We start from the raw sequence: 17,396 nt of genomic DNA, 5'->3' as shown, positions 1-17,396 counted from the left end.
CCCGGATAAGCCGAAGTTGTCGTGTTCGTAACAAGAATTTAAATGTAAAGCTTCTTCTGTCACCAGAGGAACCATGGATGACTACTACAACGAGGACGAAGACTCCAGCCTTAACGACACTTACGACTACAACTACGAGTACAGCATTTGCGACAAGGAGGCCGTCCGCTCCTTCGCTGGCGTTTTCCTCCCCGTGATCTACGCCCTGACCCTGGTGGTCGGCCTGGCCGGGAACGCCCTGGTGGTGGTGGTGTACGCGTCCAAGGTGCGCCTGCGGACCCTGACCGACGTGTGCATCCTCAACCTCGCCGTTTCGGACCTCCTGCTCCTCTTCACGCTTCCCTTCTGGGCGGCCGACGCCGTCCACGGCTGGAGGCTGGGCTCGTGGGCCTGCAAGCTCAACTCCTTCCTCTACAGCACCAACTTCAGCTGCGGCATGCTGTTGCTGGCGTGCATCAGCGTGGATCGCTGCAGCGCCGTCGTCCGCGGCGTTCGCGGAAGGACTAGCGCCAGTCCCCGCGTGAGGAGACGCTGGCTCCTGGTGTGTCTGGCGCTGTGGGCCATGGCCAGCTTCCTTGGCCTTCCAGAGCTGATCTTCTCTACGGTGAAGCACTCCCACCACAGGATGGCCTGTACGGAGATGTATTCGCCCAGCATGGCCCGACCAGCCAAGGCTGCCGTGGAGCTGCTGGAGGTGCTCCTCAGGTTCCTGGCACCTTTCCTGGTCATGCTGGTGTGCTATGGCTGGATGGGGATGGTGCTGAGCAGGGCTGCAGGAGTGCAGAGAGAGCGCAAGTGGCGCGCCCTGCGCGTCCTGCTCGCGGTGGTGGCCGTGTTCCTGCTCACTCAGCTGCCGTACAACGTGGTGAAGCTCTGCCGCGCCATGGACATCATCTACGCCGTCGTGACGGACTGCGAGGTCAGCAAGGGCCTCGATCGGGCTCTTCAGGTGACGGAGGGCCTGGCGCTGGCGCACGCCTGCATCAACCCCCTTTTGTACGCCTTCATGGGGTCCTCCTTCAGGGGACACGTCTTGAGAGTGGTGAAGCATTTCGGGCAGCGACTCGGGAGGCATCCTAGACCTGCGCCAGAGGAGCCGGCGGTGGAGATCGCACTCAAGTCTCCCAATCAGCCCCAATCTCAGTCCGGTTCAGAAGAGCAGGACACCAGCACCTTCACCATTTAGAGCTCCTGTTTATCTGCAGCTTCCTTCTAAACTCTGTATTCCTGCTCTGCCAGACTAGAGAGGCACCATATCTAACTACATAAAGTACTATGTAAATATTCGTGTATCTAAAGAACATTTATCTTTTGAAAATAAATGCAGCTGATATTCAAGACCCTCCATTATTTTCTAGAGTCCTCAACAATGCAGAGCGTTCTGCACATGGGGATTGCGTGCACTGGATCCATTTGACCCCCCCATCCCCCCAGGCCTAATTTTCTAGCCAAGTGCAGGTGCTGTTTAGACTCTTTTGTTTGGGTTGGAGTACATTTACCATATCTAAACTCTGGATGGAGGCGAGCAAAAACACCACAGCGCTCCATTAAAACCCTCACAATGACAGTGAGGGCCGGGTTAATTGGGAAAATCCTTTTCTGAAGAGCCACCGGGGCCTGGAGGTTTAAACAAATCTGATTGTTTGCAGTTCTTTCCATTCATGGTACCTCTGAGTCACCCCCTGAGTCACCCTCTGAGTCACCCCCGCCCGGGTAGTAAACCAGTACAAACAGGGACAAACTACAAGCAGGACAAACAGATCCAACCGTTTGATAACAATAAAGGACGTGTAAAAGACCCTTTTAGTTCTGCTGCCAACTACGGCACCGAAGCTTTAACTAGCAAGATGTTTTCACTACGCCCGCAGGAGCGTTGAGACACTCCAGAGATAACAACATCGACAGATCCACCCATCCACCGAGAGCAGCGGAATGCTCCGTTCCACGGTTACGTTAGAGGCCACAGTTTGCATTTTTCATCATCCTTCCATGTCATTTATCATCCTCATGAAGAAAAAGATGAAAATGTATACACACGCTTGACATTAGGGCATTTTCAACTGGGTAAGATTCAGTTACAGGGTAACACCTCTGGGAAACACCCACTTATGTAACCAACACTTGGAATTTAACTGATTTTAAGTGTGTCCTGGTCATTCAGAGTTCACTTTAGTGAATGTTTACTTTGATGGTGAACAGGATGATTGAAATGAAATTTCGCTCTCAGGAAAAACAGACGCTCTTTTGCAAGGTTTCGTGCTGATATTTGGGTGAGAAGGCCTAAAAATCCTGGAAGTATTTATCCTCCTTAATGGGCGGGTTGCAACAACGGCTGGGAATTACGTGCCAGGGCACAAAAGCAGAGAGGAGCCCTAACCTCAGACCAAATCTGCCTAAAGGAAAACATCTTGAACAACAATAAACATGCACCAATACCAACTCCAAGGAACTTTGTCTCGTGAGAACACGTTAAAACTTTAATGTCCTATTGTGGTTTAAGTCACAGTGGAAGGGAAACACTGACTTTTCCCGCACCGTTCCAGGAACCGTTCTTCAAGGTGTTTTCCACAAGTAAAGGAATCCCTCCACGCAGATCCTCATTATTTAATCCCTGCTTGAGTCATGATTGTTAACTGGTGAATCCTTTTACAAACATCGCAGTCAAGTATCAACTCATCGCTTCCTGAGGGTCGTGTTTAGTCTATAATATATAGATTTAGTCTTCCACAAATAAAGAGATGAACGTACCGCTGCTCCACCACTTCTTCCCATTTATGACGTAGCTGTCGCCCTCCCGAAGAAGAGTGCACTCCATGTTTGTCGCATCGCTGGAGGCCACATCAGGTTCTGAGAAAGGGACAAGGCGTCATTTTAAAGCTCATCCGCTGTATAGTGTATTTTTGTGTGTGTTTCTGTGCTCTGTGCCTCCCCCTCCCCTCCCCTCCCCTCCCCTCTCCTCTCCTCTCCTCTCCTCTCCCTCTCCTCTCCTCTCCTCTCCTCCCCTCCCCTCTCCTCTCCCTCCCCTCTCCTCTCCTCTCCCTCCTCTCCTCTCCTCCCCTCCCCTCTCCTCTCCTCTCCTCCCCTCTCCTCTCCTCCCCTCTCCTCTCCTCTCCTCTCCCCCTCCCCCCCTCTCCTCTCCTCTCTTTACCCACCCCCCCATCAGCAGGAGGGTCCCCCTACGTGAGCCTGGTCCTGCTCAAGGTTTCTTCCTGTTAAAGGGGAGTTTTTCCTTGCCACTGTTGCTTGTCTGGGGTCAGGCCCTGGGATTCTGGAAAGCGCCTTGAAACAATTTTGATTGTATAAAACGCTCTATAAATAAAGATTGATTTTTTATTTATTTTATTTATTTTATTTTTTTTTAAAAAGCAGGCTAGAAGCATTTCGCAATTTATGTGTAGATCATATGATTTTCAGTTACCTCTGGAAATCATTGTTTTATTTCCAGCAAGTGTGGCAAGCAAAGGAGAAAAACAGGGAGGAATTACTCATCAGGGCTCAGTAGTTTCGATTCTAAAAATGTCTTTTACAGTCAGTTGGTGCGACCCGGTCACGTCTATGCTTCCCAGAAATCCACCACGGTCAGGCCTTTAAGTCAAACTTTAAAAACGTAAAGAAAAGTAGAGCAATAATGCAGGATGAATTACCTGTCATGCAGAAGCAGGAGCGGAGTTCTCCTCTCAGCAGAGGCTCCAGCCACATCTTCTTCTGCTCCTCGCTGCCAAACATGTGCAGCACCTCCATATTCCCCGTGTCTGTTGACACACCAGACGTTTGTCCAGAACACTATGGGCTAAGCATTGAATAGAATATGGTTTCTCCATCCCAGCTCTGACAAACAAACACTGCGCAGGCTCAGTTTGGGCCGTTTTCCCACCTGCAGCCAAACTCAGAAATGCAGGCTCGCCGCGATAAAGGCTGGAATGTGACAGAAAGGGCTTGTAAAGTGGTTTCAGCGGGCATGATCTCTACCTGGAGCCTGGCAGTTGAAGACTTCGGGAGCAAAGAGGCAGCGCCCCGTCTCCTCTGCAATGTAGGCGTAGTCCAGCTGGCTGAGGCCACTGACTGCCGGCAGGAACAGGTTCCACAGGCCCGCTTCCCGGGCTTTCACCTGCAGCCATAAATAAACGTTCATACGTTGTTTTTCATCATTTCCTTGAGAATCTTCTATTCCTCTACCTTTAGATCCTCTATTATCCCGGGGGTGTGCCACCTCTGAGGAGACTGAGCATGTTTGGAGTAGTACTCTGCAACTTCCTGAAGAGAAAACTCATGCAAATATGAGTATATACCAGATAATACAATAAAATAACTATTTTTCCAACCCTAATTTGCAAGGCTGCCGCTGACAGTCAATGGTGATAAACCAACATGCCGTTTCATTGTCATAACAAACAATCTCCTTGTTCTCTTACTCGCATGGATGAATCAGTCTGCCGTGTCAGAGCTTTTCAAATTAAAAGGCCATCTGGGCAAGAGATTCTCTCCTGGCACTGACCTCCTGAGCAGGGAACACGTATTGTCTCATGAAGTGCTTAGCCTGCTGGAGAACAGCCCGACCCTTGGCTGTCTGCAGGAACAGGACATCTTCCCTGGGACCAGTGACGACACTGGAAAGAAAATACCTCAAGCTCAAAAAATCCAAATGGAGAATCTTTGTACATCTGGATGGTAAATCTGCTGTTAGTCAAGTCAGTGGGTGGAATCTCTTACAATAACAATCTGTTGATACCAGAAGTGCTAATGCATATTATTAAATATAAAAGGGGATTCAATTAAACCCTGCTGGTATCTGTGATAGATTACTATAAAAATGTGGTAGGAAAGTAGATTTCTATCATTGACAACATCTAGGATGAAACTGCCAACAACCTCTGTGCAACCTGCAAGGCAATCTTAGCCAAGGGCTCCACACACTGGCCAAACTGGGCTGCATTAGGGGCACTTGCATTGCCCAGTAGGTGGCGTGCGTAGACTCCCTGACGGAAAAAAGGAAGTAAATTAGTTGGAAAAGAAGCTGTTCTCTTGAAGCTGTTTTGTAATGAGCGTGCAGAATTTGGGGCATACTTGAGCGATTCCTGCCAGTTTAAAGATCGACAGGGCCAGGTAAAAGTTCAGCTGCGGCAAAGCGGACGGGATCCCCCGACAAAGGCAGTAGATGGAGATCAGGTCACGGACAGATGGGATACCTGCACATTTGGCAGGTCGGGAGACAGAAAATGAAGAAAATTGAACGGTGGCGGCCTGTTTGTGCTCATTTTGCTCTTGTGGGAATAATCTTGACCATCACCTTCTATTCCTTTTAAGCTGCTCATCGAGCCAATGTTCATGTCCAGAGGCCAGTAGTGGTGCATGAGGAAGTACGCGAAGTCTGCCAATGGCTGCCCAGTGGTAGACAGCTCCCAGTCCAGAACTGCAATCACGCGAGCCTGATGGCATCAAATACAACGCTGTTTAAAAACAGGAAACTGGTGGTCATGAAAATAAGACTTTTACCTCTGTTGGGTGAAATATCAAATTGTCCAATCGAAAATCTCCGTGGACAAGCGCGGCTTCATTATCCTCCACTGGCAAATTCCTCGTCAACCAATCAGACAGCTCCCTCATGGCAGGAATGTCTCCGGTCGCGGCGGCATCGTATTGCTTTGTCCAAGTGGACACCTTTTAAGACAAAACACCTCTATAGTTCCTCAACAACATTCCCCTTACAGTTCAGTGTCCTAAGCTACCTGTCTCCTGCAGTAGCCTGATCCTTTTCCAAATCCTTCAAGGTTCAGGGACGCCAGATCCAGCGAGTGTAGTCTTGCCAGGACTTCCACTGCAGCCACATACAGAGCCGCTCTCTCTGCCGCGCTGACCCCAGGGAGACGCAGATCCCGAAATATACGCCCCTGTTCGAACAAGAGAACTCAAAGCTAGCATCATTTCTTGTCATGAAGGCTAATGTTTAGCTATATGGAGTTAACGTACAGATGTCAGCACAGAAGCAGGACTAACTTATGATGACTCTCCCCCCCCCCAAAAAAACCTGCCTTCACATGCTCCATCATGTAAAACTCTGTTCCAATTACTTCAGCATCGGTACAGAGCAATAGAGGCCGAGGAACCGGGAAACCCAGTGAATACAGAGCTTTCTGGACACGAAACTCCCTCTCCACCTGCAAGCAAACATCAAGTCAGAAAAGCCAAGTGACACTTGCGCAATACGTTACAAAAATTACTTTTGATTTATTGATCTGTGAGATATCTCGAGGATCAATGTGCATAATGCACAAACACACACGAATATTGACACACAATTGAAATAGCTACAAGATACTGCATTCCAGGTCCTGCTAAAGTCAAGTACTGGAAAATCTATCCAACAGCTGCACAGGGATAACGGGAAAAAATGAAATGCAGTGTAATCCTTAATATCAATGACACCTAAATAGGACAGATCACATTTAAAAAGGGGCTATTTCAGGATTTCAGCATATTTTGAATAAAAAAATCATAATGTGTAACAGTCTTTGTTGAATCATTAAAGGATTTAATGTTCCAACAGGTTCAAGTGTGTTTTGGGTCATTTTTAGCGACATAGACACGCTAGTAGGTTAGCATTTAGCAATTACCTTGTGAGCTCCAGGTAGCAGCTGACCTGGGGGTTTCTTCCTGAGAACATAGCTCTTTTGGGTAGTTTGGATTAGGAAGGTTGGGTTCGACTGTCCAGAACTGAAAGAAATCAGCGAATGTGTATAGCGCAATTTTACTCACAATATTACCCCAAAGCTCCCACATGAACTTTTGACACTGTAACACTATTGGAAACAAACTATCTTTGCTCTTACCTGTACTGTCTAATAGCGAGTGTTTCTTTGCTTGACACTTGTAAGTTTGCTGACAGGTAACTCAGAAGTCTGGCAACATTTAATTTGTGTTGCTCTCGAACGGGAGTTGTCAGTTCGTCCATTGCTTAGTTAATGAATAAGGTTGCTACCTCCCATCTGCGCTGCTGAATTTACCTTCGACTTCATTTGTTTGCGACCAGAAAGACACTGCCTTGACCAATAACGAATGCACACCAGGAAGTGATGCCTTGAAACACATTCGCTGCCGTTATAGTTAGGATGGAATCGACCTTTATACAAACTGACAAAAATACAAACCAAAAAAATGTGAAATTTTGCTTATCGACAGCGCTAAACAACGTTAAAGTCTCAGGACCGTTTGAGGTTTTTGTCGTTTTCTGCACGGAAGATGTTTAAGGTGACACACGGCCAGACAGCTGATTGGACTAGTGAAGACGTGTACTAAGAAGACTTCAGCTTCCAATATAAGTCATTTTTATTGTTCATTTTGAGCTCATCGTATTGTTTACATTGTTCCTTGGGACATCATTTCTGAAATGGCGACAGTCGAGGAGCTGAAGCTGCGGGTGCGAGAATTAGAGAATGAATTAATAAAGTGTAAGCAGAAACAGTGCGCCATGGAAGATGCGCAAAGCCTGGAACTTCACAGACCTAAAATTGAGAAAATGAGCGCAGAAGTTGTGGATTCCAATCCTTACAGGTGACTTTTGCATTAGATTTTTTTTCCCCTGTGCATGTATTTTGACAGATTGTAACAGAAGGGGCTACGCCTTGTGAGTCACTCGTCCCATATGTTAGTATTGCACTGATTCAAGCTAATCTTAAATGCTTTCAATGTTTTCATTGCAGTCGCCTGATGGCTCTAAAGAGAATGGGCATCGTGGATGATTATGAGGTACTTTTCCCTACAAGTGTCAGCTGATTTACTGCACACCTAATTTTGCAGCCAATAGTAGACATTCCCTGTCAGTGATGCCTTATTTACATGATTTAGAATACTAAAGAATGTGTAATCACCTTTGTATTTTAACAGAAAATCAGGACATTCGCAGTGGCTGTGGTTGGTGTTGGGGGGGTTGGTAGTGTGACAGCTGAAATGCTCACCAGATGTGGTATCGGTAAGGTAATACAACCTTTTTCTTTATTTTTACAGGATTCATGTTGTGCTTTACAGCATCTGCTTTAATATTCTTTATACCTGTGCATCACAGTTGCTCCTCTTTGACTATGATAAAGTGGAGCTGGCCAACATGAACAGGCTGTTCTTCCAGCCTCACCAGGCAGGCCTCAGCAAAGTGGAAGCAGCAGAACACACTCTAAGGTATTCCGAAATTTCATTTTTCAACAAACTAGAAGGATTTGTTCATATCTCAAATTATCTCAACAGAAACATCAACCCAGATGTGTCGTTTGAGACCCACAATTATAACATCACCACGATGGAAAACTTTACGCATTTTATGGATCGCATTAGGTGGACATTTCTCATCTTCAGCAGCATTTGTATTTCACTGATGCAGGACCTTAAACAAAATATTCTGTCTTTCCAGGCATGGAGGAATGGAAGAAGGAAAGCCGGTGGATTTAGTCCTGAGCTGTGTGGACAACTTTGAAGCCCGAATGGCCATTAATAAAGTATGTGCTCCAGTAACACACAAAAAATACCCAGGTGTGTGTGATACTCTTGCTGGTTGTAATCCTTTTGTTGTGTGGTGATCAGGCCTGTAATGAGCTGGGTCAGATCTGGATGGAGTCTGGTGTCAGCGAGAACGCTGTGTCAGGACACATTCAGCTCATCATTCCTGGAGAGACGGCGTGCTTCGCTGTATGTCCCCGCGGCAGAAATATTTTGTGTCGCCACCGCGGTTTTGCGCCTACAAACTGTTCCTCTCCTCCTCTGCTAGTGCGCTCCACCTTTGGTGGTGGCGGCGAACATTGACGAGAAGACCCTGAAACGAGAGGGCGTGTGTGCTGCCAGCTTACCGACAACGATGGGCGTGGTTGCTGGCATCCTGGTGCAAAATGTCCTCAAGTAAGTTCAAATGTCGCCAGTAAAACCCTCAACTTGTAAAGTTTTCAAGCTGTGGTCAGGTTAGTGATGGCTCTTTGTCTTCCAGGTATCTGTTAAAGTTTGGGACCGTCAGTTATTATCTGGGCTACAACGCCATGCAGGACTTCTTCCCCACCATGGCCATGAAGGCCAACCCCCAGTGTAATGACCGCCACTGCAGGGAACAACAGGAGGAGTACAAGGTGGGCTGGTCGTTGATAATCAGACTGTGTGTCCATGTGTGGAAGCCATTGTGTACATTTATGGGTTTTTCTGTAGAAAAGAGAAGCAGAACGTCCAAAAGTCGAGGTTGTACAGGAAGAAGAGGAGGTGGTGCATGAGGACAACGAATGGGGTGAGCCACAAATAACAAGGCCGGCGATCCATATCAGACCAGTTTATAATTGGACACCACTTATTACCCTCTTTGTGGGCATCTTAACTGCAGGTATTGAACTTGTGTCCGAGGTGACTGACGCAGAGTTACAGGCCGCTACAGGCGACAGACCGGACCTGCCAGAAGGAATCACTGTGGCTTACACCATTCCAGCAGAGGTCAGGGTGGCTCAACACATCACAGCATCACAAGTGTTGACTAGTTTCTATCATAGAGATTTACAAATGCACTTATGGTTTGATAAGTGAGTTGCCTCTGTTTTGTGTGTTTGAACCAGAGTTCACCAAGCGGCGACACAGTGGAGGACACCGAACAGAGCCTGGAGGAGCTGATGGCTCGGATGAAAAAGTTGTAGATGTATCGTTGATCTCTGATAAGACCATCCTACCGTTTTCTTTTCTTTAACATGGATTCTCACAAGTATGTGACAGGTATTCATTTCACAGCTAACGCAAAGAAATACATGAAAAGTGATCCCCGTAGTCTTTCATTGAAACCAGAAAATATGGCCATGGAATTGGAAATAAGTGTATTTTCTACAGTTTATCATCTAACGTGCTGAGCATTACATTCTGCTTTAAGAAAAATGTCCACAGTAAGGCTTGTCCCAATAAAATATTTATTACACTGGATAAAATCCTCATTATTGATATCTAAAGTCATCCTGCACAGGTTTTACACATTGCTACTTGAATATATAAGAATACATTTGTGATTAAATATGGTTCATTTACATTCAAGTACAAAACAACCCTCATGTTAAGTAGCACCCATCACGCTTTTAGGAAATCTGTAGCTCATTAAAAAACCTCAAGAAATGCATTTAGGTTGGATTAAACACTAATGATCTCGATGCCTTTCCTGTCACTATAATATTTATCACTATATTACATAGAAGAGAAAATGCATAGAGTATAATGACTGTTGTAACGCTTTAAATCCTCAGGCGTCATTGGTTCATTCACCTTTTTTGTTGCGATTTGAGAGACGAGGGAGCGTAAATGTAAACTTGAGTTTAAGGCACAAAAAAAAAAGATTTTAACTTAATACTGTGAACATGATTAAACTAGAAATAATAGAAATACTTTTTTTTTGCAAATATGCAGCTTTCACAGATAAGGCAGATGTATTTGACCAAACATACACACCACCATCAACCAGAAACTGTAACAGGCTAAAAATGGAGGAGCGTTGAGGTCAGTGGTGGATGCGCCAGGGTAAACGACCCTGAAAGAAATCTTTTTACAAAAATCAAATATCAGGTCAGGTGTGAAATATAAGATCTTCCTTCTTTAATAACTGTACTGATGGATATCCAAGCATCAATTTTGGCTTTGTTAACCCGATCCATGGTGTTTCATGGTATATGCTCTGCATCCTCTAAACACAGATTGTAAACAATACTTGGTTCAAGTTTAAGTACCTTCCTTCACTGACTTGGATAAAACAACATGGTTTGATGCTTTTTGCTTAGAGCCGTTAGGGCAGCTTTTGTCCTGTTTTGACGCTGAAACAGGTCACCTGGGGGCGGGTGGAAGGGGAGCAGGCACTCTCAGGCTGAATGTGTCCCCGCTAGAGGAGTGTCGCGAGGGGGCGTTTCCACACACCAATGACGGCTCGGCCTCCTTTATCTCCATCGCACGCTTGTAAAGCTCCGCTGCCTTCTCAAAGTCGCCCTCCTCGTAGCTGTTTGAAAGGTAAAAAAAAGTAAGAACACCCAACATTTGCCACAGAATTTTCTGATTTTAGTACTGTACCTTAGAACAGCCAGATTCTTTAGGGTCTCTCCAACCCGCGGGTGTGAACGCCCCAAGCTGTCCTCATAGACTTTAAGTGCTCGTTCATAAAGAGGCAAAGCGTCACTGTGCTTCTTCTGCATCGACAAATCAACAGTTAGAAGCAGCTAACAGACATGTCAATCAAAAGTGTGAGGTGAGCATTCTCACCAGCTGGCAGTAGATGACGGCCAGGTTGACCAGAGCCGTGGCCACGCTGGGATGTTTTGGTCCGAAGCTTTTTTCCCTGATCTCCAGCGATAGCTCGTACAGAGGTGCAGCCTTTTCCAGCTTCCCCTGCACATCACATACGATGTAAACAAAAACATTAACCGTTCCACAGACCACCAACCGAAGGGTGATCACAGACCAGGGGTCTTACTCTGCGCTTGTAGAGCATGGCCAGGTGTTTGAGGGTGTACGCCAGCGACGGGTGGTCGGGGGACAAGGCTCTCTTCCGAATGTCGAGTGCCTTCTCGTACATGTCTTCAGCCGTCTCGTATTCCCTCCTCTCCGTGTGCAGTGCAGCCAGGTTGTTGAGGGACTGCGCACAGTCTGGATGATCTGGACCAAGAACGCGCTGACGCATTTCCAGAGAGCGACTTAAGAACACCTTGGCGGCGCTGGAGAGAACAAGAGTTGCCATTTTAGATGTGCTGAGGGCGACTCTGCCATGATCCATGCCTGTTGTGAACAGGGTGGCCTTACTCCAGGTTGTTCTGAAGGTAGTACAGGACGCCCAGTTCATTAAATGTCTTTGCACAGTCTGCTGAGTCTTTCCCCAGGGTCAGCTCCTCCAGCTGCAGCGCTCTGCGCCTCAGCAAGCTGAAGCCGTACTGAAGGGATTAGACGTGTACAGTAAAGCTGACAGGTTACAGCGAATCATGTGGGTATCTGTGAAATTTGGGTACCATGTGGCCTTTCTGGCGGGCGGTCTTCTGTCGGATCTTCACTGCCCTCTTTCTGAGTTTGTCCGCCTGTTCGAATCTGATAGTAAAGTAATCCGTTGACTACACTGTCACTGACACGCGCACAAGGACAGAGTAATGCTCACTTGTTTTGTTTCTGATACAGCATGGCGAGGGACTCCAGCTCTCGTGCCACGCTGCCGTGCTCGGCTCCATAGGCGTTCTCACTGATCTCCAGGGCCTGTTTGTACAGCTGCTCGGCGTTGCCGTACTTCTTCCACTGAACGTAGACCCCGGCCAGTTGGTGAAGGGAGCGAGCGACGCTGGGGTGGTCAGGGTCTAAAGCCGTCTCTCTGATCTCAAGAGACCGTTGTAGGGGGGCTACAGCCTATACAAAAGGCAGAATAACTCAGCGCAGGTATGAGGCAGGAATTGCAGATAAAACTTCTTCAAAAAAGGAGGAAGAATAAAAGATTACACTGGTACCTGGCTGGGGAGGCCCAGGTCCTTGAGGAACCTTCCCAGGGTCTCGTAGAGGTTTGCCAGCTTGGTCATGCCGTCTTGACTTTCACAGCTGTTCTCATAGCGTTTAAGGGAATCGAAGTATTCACTGGCCATGGAGTTTTTGTCTTTACCCACGTACTGCCAATAGGTGAGCAGCTCAGAGAAGTGACCCCTACAATAGGATGACAACAGCTCAGTATAACAACAATGCAGCAGTTTTTTTCACCTATAGCAGCTGTGAGTTCCACACCTCTTGTAAAGATTCTGGGAGACAAAGAGGTTGAGGAGGCTGAGCTGCAGTTTGGTCCGGTCCTCCTGCTGCTGCAGCAGCCAGGGGAGCTCATCTGCAACACGCCAGGTCACACGGTCCTGGCTACGCACAGCACAAACCCACTTCATGAACAGTTCTTCTCACATTTGATATTAAGGTAGACCCCTCTCGACCACCTGAGTTGCTGGCTGAAGTATCGTATGAGTTTCTCTCGATAAGCAGCAGAGTTGATGCCTCCGTTTAGGAACTCCGACCTCACGGCCTCCCAAGCCTGGCGGAAAAAACCCAAATATGGTCAAACGTGTTGACCCTGAGGGGGACAATGACACGTAACGGTCAACAGCGGGAGGGGGGTGTGACCTGTAAGTGTTGAAACCTGATGAGCCCACAGCGGAGGGTTACGACACAAACTCTGGTCAGGCGGTGCAGCAGAGACGACAGGAGCGGCGGCTCCATTTCTGGGAAAAGATCTAGTACCTCTGACTCGCTGACTCCATTGTGGCTGGCGCAGATGAGGCACAACACCTCTTTCATAATGTGCCGCTCTCTGTCTGTGTGCAGCGAGTTAAGCGTCAGCTTCAGGGCCTGGCGGTAGAGCGACATGGTGTCCTGGCACGTCAGACTCTGCTCCAGGCTCTTCTCTAACGTACAACAGGATGAACTGCTGCCAGTGATAAAATATAATGAGTGGACACAGCCGCAGAACCCAAGATGCACCAGTTCTAGATATTTGGGCTGGAGCGCTACAGCCTTTTAGACAACAATAACAACACCTTAGTGAAAAAAGGTAACCAGGCAGCTGACCTGATGATCATCCGCGCCATGAGTGTGACATACAATGCGTTACAGGTGGATGCAGAGCGGCAGTGCCGTTCCAGTTTTTTCTCCTGAAAGGTTACAACAATGGATTCAATAAACTTGAATAATTTGACTGTGCTTAAATGTGAGGGTGAGATGGACTGACCTGCTCTTTGGTGAATTTTACATCCACGCTCTGGCACTCAGCATTAACGACACTTCGAACCTCTCTGGGACTCAGAGGGTCCAAGTGAAGTGTGGGCCACAACCTAAATAAACAGTCTCTGATTTAGACATAACAATATCTGTGGGAGCATACGCCCAAAATTTTGTCCCACCTCCAAGCTTGAGGACACGTCTCAACATTGACGGACACCACCACTCTGACATTGACAGGGAGGGGGTCGATAAGCCACTTCATGTGTCGTTCTGCTTGCTGTAAAAATAGCAAAGTAGCAAAGTTAATGCAGGGAAATGAAACATGTCTTATATTTTATTGAAAAAGGAAGTATGTGTACATGTATTTGGTCAATGGAGTCGATTATAATTATGATGTTTCCCTGATGGCGCGCTGACAATCTTTCCAACCAGCGTGGGAACTCCTCCAAGATCTTACTGGGCTCCATTGACAAACCAGATATGGACCAGAAATGCTGCAGGAGCTGTAGAGGCAGACAGATGCAAGCAAAACCCAATTTCTCAGCAACTTTGTCACAAAGGGGTCGATGGAAAGGCAGAGGGGCCAGACCTTACTTTGACTGTGAGGCGTTTGATTATTAAAACTGGCTCTGAACTTGTGGAAAATGGACGACCAACGAAATGATACAGGAACAAGGTGTTGGGGGACAGCTTCTGCTGCTGCTCAATCCTGAAAATCGATGGATAGTTTAACCATTAAAACCTATTTTAAAAAATAGGGTTTTGTTCTTATTTATGGCTTTCTTACCATTTGGAGAGGAGGAGAGACTTTCCTGAACCTGGACCTCCAGACACCAGCAAAGGAGGAGTGGGAGGAGGAGCAGCTATCATGTCATTCAGCCGATCTATATACTGCATCAGAGAAAGAGTGAAGGACAAATAAGGAGGCTGGAAGACAACACTTCAACCAAGTTGTGGATTTACCTTCTGAAAGCCTAACTGGGAGGTGGTGCTGTTGCAGGCCTGCTGGTAGGACTCGATTTGTTCCTGCTCGTCATGCACGTCCCAAAGGACATCTCCAGAGTCTTCTTCACATCCTTCCTCTAACCCACAGTCCTTGGAGTCAATGTCTGCACTTTCAAGGCAGAGTAACTCCTACACGATGAAGGACAGCTTCATACATTTCAAACCATTAAAACCGTCATACGCCTGCATTCGACTGTCTTTACCTGTTTGATAACTTTCTCCAGCTGACAGCGAATCAGCTCGGCCCCCACTTCTGCTGAGCCTCTGTGATCCACCACCTGAGATAATATTCAAAACACAACAAGCAGTGTGTGACATCGGCCAACCAGGAACATGCAGAAAAACCCAGTTTAAGCTGTGGTTATACTGTGGTGGGATCAGAGGATCACGAAGAGTGCAAAGCAGATGCTTGGGGAGCATTGACAATAAATGAGAGTGGTCTGTGTAAATTCACACAACAAACCTTAATTTTTGCTGCCTTGTCCGCAGCATTGACCCTCTCCAGCAGTTGTCTGGTGGGTCCAGTCAAACTGTGATCTGCATCACTCTTGAGGTAGAGCACTAGTGGATGGCCGTCAGGATTCTTCACAAAAGCCTCCTCACAATCCTCCACCACAGAGCTACGGGAAAAAAGTTACTTTAAAGAAGTAATGTATTTTAACTTGATGCATGGCGGCATCTCACCTTGTGGCGGTAGATTTGAGAAGAAGCACACACACGGAGCTCTTTTCAATCTCCTGCTTGCGCTCCGCACCATAGGAGGCGGCGTTCTCCTCCGGAAAGTAGATGTTCAGGTAAAAATGGCCGAGACTCTCACACATTCTCCGTAACACAGGAGAGTGTTTCTGGAATTCAATCAATCAAGCGACTCCTTATTAGTACGGCACTTTAAATACACCTTGACACTGGAGCTAAAACCTTTAGGTCTAAAACAATAAAATAAGGTAAAAGACAGATCTGAAGGATTTAGGGTAAATTAAGACATAATCTCAAAGTCTGACTCATTTTTGGACCAACCTTCATGAAAATGTCCACCTCGGCTTTGGTCTCCTGGGTAAAGATCAGGTAGCAGCGTACCGTGTTGCTCCACAAGGCCTGAGGCACATGGGGGGACACCTGAAGTAGACTTGCAACGGCAGCATCCCAGTCATCTGGGGCAAGCACGGACAGGAATCCTCATCGTGAACGACAAGACAGGATGAGATTTCTGCGATACTATACCGACTCCCTTACCTCTGCTCACGTTTGCAAAGGGTCCTTCTACATCTATCAAACTGTGTGCAAACTCGGGCCCCCTGAAGGTCTGTTGCAGCTGCATCATACTCCCCATAGACGGCTCACTCCCCAGCACTCCGCCAGACCAATACTCACACGGCGTCCCTGCGGCTTCAGTGAAATCAATGGATAGATTTATTTTTTTTTAATTGAAGGCAATGGGTGACTAAAAAAAGGAAAAGGGGGATTTACCAGTGACGGTGGTGTGGTTGTCATCAGAGTCGGAATCGCTGAGGTCATAGATCTGGATCCCTTGAGCCTGCAACTGTTGCAATTTTGCCTCCAAATCTCTCTTGGCTCGTAGGAGATCTTGAATTTCCTTTTCTTTTGTCTCTCTGAAAATCTGCGCAGTTCAGCGGGTGGGTTAGGAGTGACGCACAGTCAGTGGAGCACACCACACAGTACAACACAAGTGACGCTGCTTTAACCTTAAACTGGCGTTTCACTTTGTCCCTGTCATGTTCAAAGGTCGCGGCCCTCTCCATTGCCTGGTACTTTGCCTCGAGAGCGCTCTCCTTTTCCCTCAGGATCTTCTGGTAGGTCTTTTGCAGAGCCTGTTTCACATTAAAGATGAAGAGGAGAGTCTTATCACAATAACACATGCAGATTCTAGAATCCCACCTGCAGCTCAGCCCTCAGCCTCTTGTTCTCCTCATCCAATTTTGCTTCTTTCTTCTGCATGGATAAGATCTCATTGTTCTTGCTGACGCGGAAGATTTCATACTCTTTCCGCAGCCTCTCGTACTCAGCAGCATACTCCAGATCCACGGATCCAGTGGATTTAAAACTGGCCCCGATCACCCGTGGTCCTCTGCGGAAGGAGCTGCGCAGGAGCCGGGCTTTGGGTTTAACTTCCACCGGGATTTCACAGGCTTCCCCTCCATCGCCTCCGTATCCATCCTCGATCACCTCTCCTGGGCTAACCAGAGACGACGCGGTGCCCATGGTGGCAGCTAAAAATCATAACTCCCCTTCTTGACTGTCCATTGTTGCTCCTGCACGATGACAGAAATACCACAGATGCCTGACGACAACTAATAGAGACTTTTTATTAGCCACACTATTTCTCTGTCCCGTTTAAGTGTTTTTGCAATGTTTTTCAAACGCTAATCTGACTTTTTACTGTGTCCAGTGATAGCCGAGAAGCTAACTTCCGGGAGTTTCTCACCAGGTTTGTAGTTGCCGGACATCTGTGTCAAACATCTGTTCAATACGCTTAGCGTAAGATTTACTGACGTAAAAACTGACACATGAAAGTTCGTCCTTAATTTAGTTTGGCCAGACTGGAAAAAATGACAATTTTAGATAAAACATGAAGTTGTGAAAAAACAAAAGTTGCTCATGGCCGCTTCCCTTCAGAGCTTCTTCCGTGCTACCTTGGTAACAAGTCGAAAGTACGGGTACTC

At 47.1% G+C, this 17,396-nt stretch overlaps 3 protein-coding genes across 3 annotated transcripts in view; 2 read left to right on the top strand and 1 right to left on the bottom strand.

Annotated features, from left to right (window-relative positions):
* The window catches only part of ackr4b (atypical chemokine receptor 4b), a 3,345-nt gene extending 2,007 nt beyond the window's left edge, over nucleotides 1-1,338 (top strand). The window contains exon 2 of the mRNA XM_057012408.1: nucleotides 67-1,338. Within this exon, the coding sequence (XP_056868388.1) occupies nucleotides 74-1,186 (1,113 nt within the window). The 5' untranslated portion in view covers nucleotides 67-73 and the 3' untranslated portion in view covers nucleotides 1,187-1,338. The remainder of the gene's footprint in view (nucleotides 1-66) is intronic.
* nphp3 (nephronophthisis 3) overlaps nucleotides 1-17,396 on the bottom strand; it is a 20,863-nt gene extending 3,467 nt beyond the window's left edge. The window contains exons 1-39 of the mRNA XM_057012415.1: nucleotides 17,159-17,396; nucleotides 16,612-16,985; nucleotides 16,419-16,544; nucleotides 16,183-16,333; nucleotides 15,949-16,101; nucleotides 15,733-15,866; nucleotides 15,400-15,560; nucleotides 15,179-15,335; nucleotides 14,919-14,993; nucleotides 14,674-14,844; nucleotides 14,498-14,601; nucleotides 14,305-14,419; nucleotides 14,070-14,213; nucleotides 13,890-13,987; nucleotides 13,718-13,820; nucleotides 13,558-13,640; nucleotides 13,114-13,414; nucleotides 12,930-13,024; nucleotides 12,733-12,855; nucleotides 12,465-12,654; nucleotides 12,125-12,366; nucleotides 11,982-12,057; nucleotides 11,779-11,906; nucleotides 11,453-11,693; nucleotides 11,242-11,367; nucleotides 11,053-11,168; nucleotides 10,817-10,981; nucleotides 6,612-6,711; nucleotides 6,030-6,155; nucleotides 5,727-5,888; nucleotides 5,494-5,658; nucleotides 5,288-5,426; nucleotides 5,065-5,186; nucleotides 4,870-4,976; nucleotides 4,496-4,607; nucleotides 4,177-4,254; nucleotides 3,970-4,108; nucleotides 3,645-3,752; nucleotides 2,749-2,847 (exon numbers count right to left, since the gene is read on the bottom strand). Of these exons, the coding sequence (XP_056868395.1) occupies nucleotides 2,749-2,847; nucleotides 3,645-3,752; nucleotides 3,970-4,108; nucleotides 4,177-4,254; nucleotides 4,496-4,607; nucleotides 4,870-4,976; nucleotides 5,065-5,186; nucleotides 5,288-5,426; nucleotides 5,494-5,658; nucleotides 5,727-5,888; nucleotides 6,030-6,155; nucleotides 6,612-6,711; nucleotides 10,817-10,981; nucleotides 11,053-11,168; nucleotides 11,242-11,367; nucleotides 11,453-11,693; nucleotides 11,779-11,906; nucleotides 11,982-12,057; nucleotides 12,125-12,366; nucleotides 12,465-12,654; nucleotides 12,733-12,855; nucleotides 12,930-13,024; nucleotides 13,114-13,414; nucleotides 13,558-13,640; nucleotides 13,718-13,820; nucleotides 13,890-13,987; nucleotides 14,070-14,213; nucleotides 14,305-14,419; nucleotides 14,498-14,601; nucleotides 14,674-14,844; nucleotides 14,919-14,993; nucleotides 15,179-15,335; nucleotides 15,400-15,560; nucleotides 15,733-15,866; nucleotides 15,949-16,101; nucleotides 16,183-16,333; nucleotides 16,419-16,544; nucleotides 16,612-16,935 (5,359 nt within the window). The 5' untranslated portion in view covers nucleotides 16,936-16,985; nucleotides 17,159-17,396. The remainder of the gene's footprint in view (nucleotides 1-2,748; nucleotides 2,848-3,644; nucleotides 3,753-3,969; nucleotides 4,109-4,176; nucleotides 4,255-4,495; nucleotides 4,608-4,869; nucleotides 4,977-5,064; nucleotides 5,187-5,287; nucleotides 5,427-5,493; nucleotides 5,659-5,726; nucleotides 5,889-6,029; nucleotides 6,156-6,611; nucleotides 6,712-10,816; nucleotides 10,982-11,052; nucleotides 11,169-11,241; nucleotides 11,368-11,452; nucleotides 11,694-11,778; nucleotides 11,907-11,981; nucleotides 12,058-12,124; nucleotides 12,367-12,464; nucleotides 12,655-12,732; nucleotides 12,856-12,929; nucleotides 13,025-13,113; nucleotides 13,415-13,557; nucleotides 13,641-13,717; nucleotides 13,821-13,889; nucleotides 13,988-14,069; nucleotides 14,214-14,304; nucleotides 14,420-14,497; nucleotides 14,602-14,673; nucleotides 14,845-14,918; nucleotides 14,994-15,178; nucleotides 15,336-15,399; nucleotides 15,561-15,732; nucleotides 15,867-15,948; nucleotides 16,102-16,182; nucleotides 16,334-16,418; nucleotides 16,545-16,611; nucleotides 16,986-17,158) is intronic.
* On the top strand, nucleotides 6,962-9,932 carry uba5 (ubiquitin-like modifier activating enzyme 5). Its single transcript, XM_057012407.1, has 12 exons — nucleotides 6,962-7,548; nucleotides 7,698-7,743; nucleotides 7,882-7,971; nucleotides 8,060-8,169; nucleotides 8,236-8,322; nucleotides 8,399-8,483; nucleotides 8,569-8,673; nucleotides 8,753-8,880; nucleotides 8,966-9,101; nucleotides 9,178-9,253; nucleotides 9,347-9,453; nucleotides 9,573-9,932. The coding sequence occupies exons 1-12, from the start codon at nucleotides 7,385-7,387 to the stop codon at nucleotides 9,648-9,650; spliced, it is 1,212 nt and encodes a 403-aa protein (XP_056868387.1). The 5' UTR covers nucleotides 6,962-7,384; the 3' UTR covers nucleotides 9,651-9,932.

The sequence above is a fragment of the Takifugu flavidus genome, chromosome 17 (genome assembly GCF_003711565.1).
Source record: "Takifugu flavidus isolate HTHZ2018 chromosome 17, ASM371156v2, whole genome shotgun sequence".
In the NCBI taxonomy this organism is placed as follows: domain Eukaryota; kingdom Metazoa; phylum Chordata; class Actinopteri; order Tetraodontiformes; family Tetraodontidae; genus Takifugu; species Takifugu flavidus.
Note: the sequence above shows the minus strand (reverse complement) of the source record. Positions and strands in the feature narration are given on the sequence as shown.

Coding starts and splice junctions, on each gene's coding strand:
- uba5 (XM_057012407.1), top strand. CDS start 7,385: ATGGCGACAGTCGAGGAGCTGAAGCTGCGGGTGCGAGAATTAGAGAAT. Junction 8,484..8,568: donor CCCGAATGGCCATTAATAAA/GTATGTGCTCCA, acceptor TGTGGTGATCAG/GCCTGTAATGAGCTGGGTCA. Junction 9,102..9,177: donor AACAACAGGAGGAGTACAAG/GTGGGCTGGTCG, acceptor GTTTTTCTGTAG/AAAAGAGAAGCAGAACGTCC.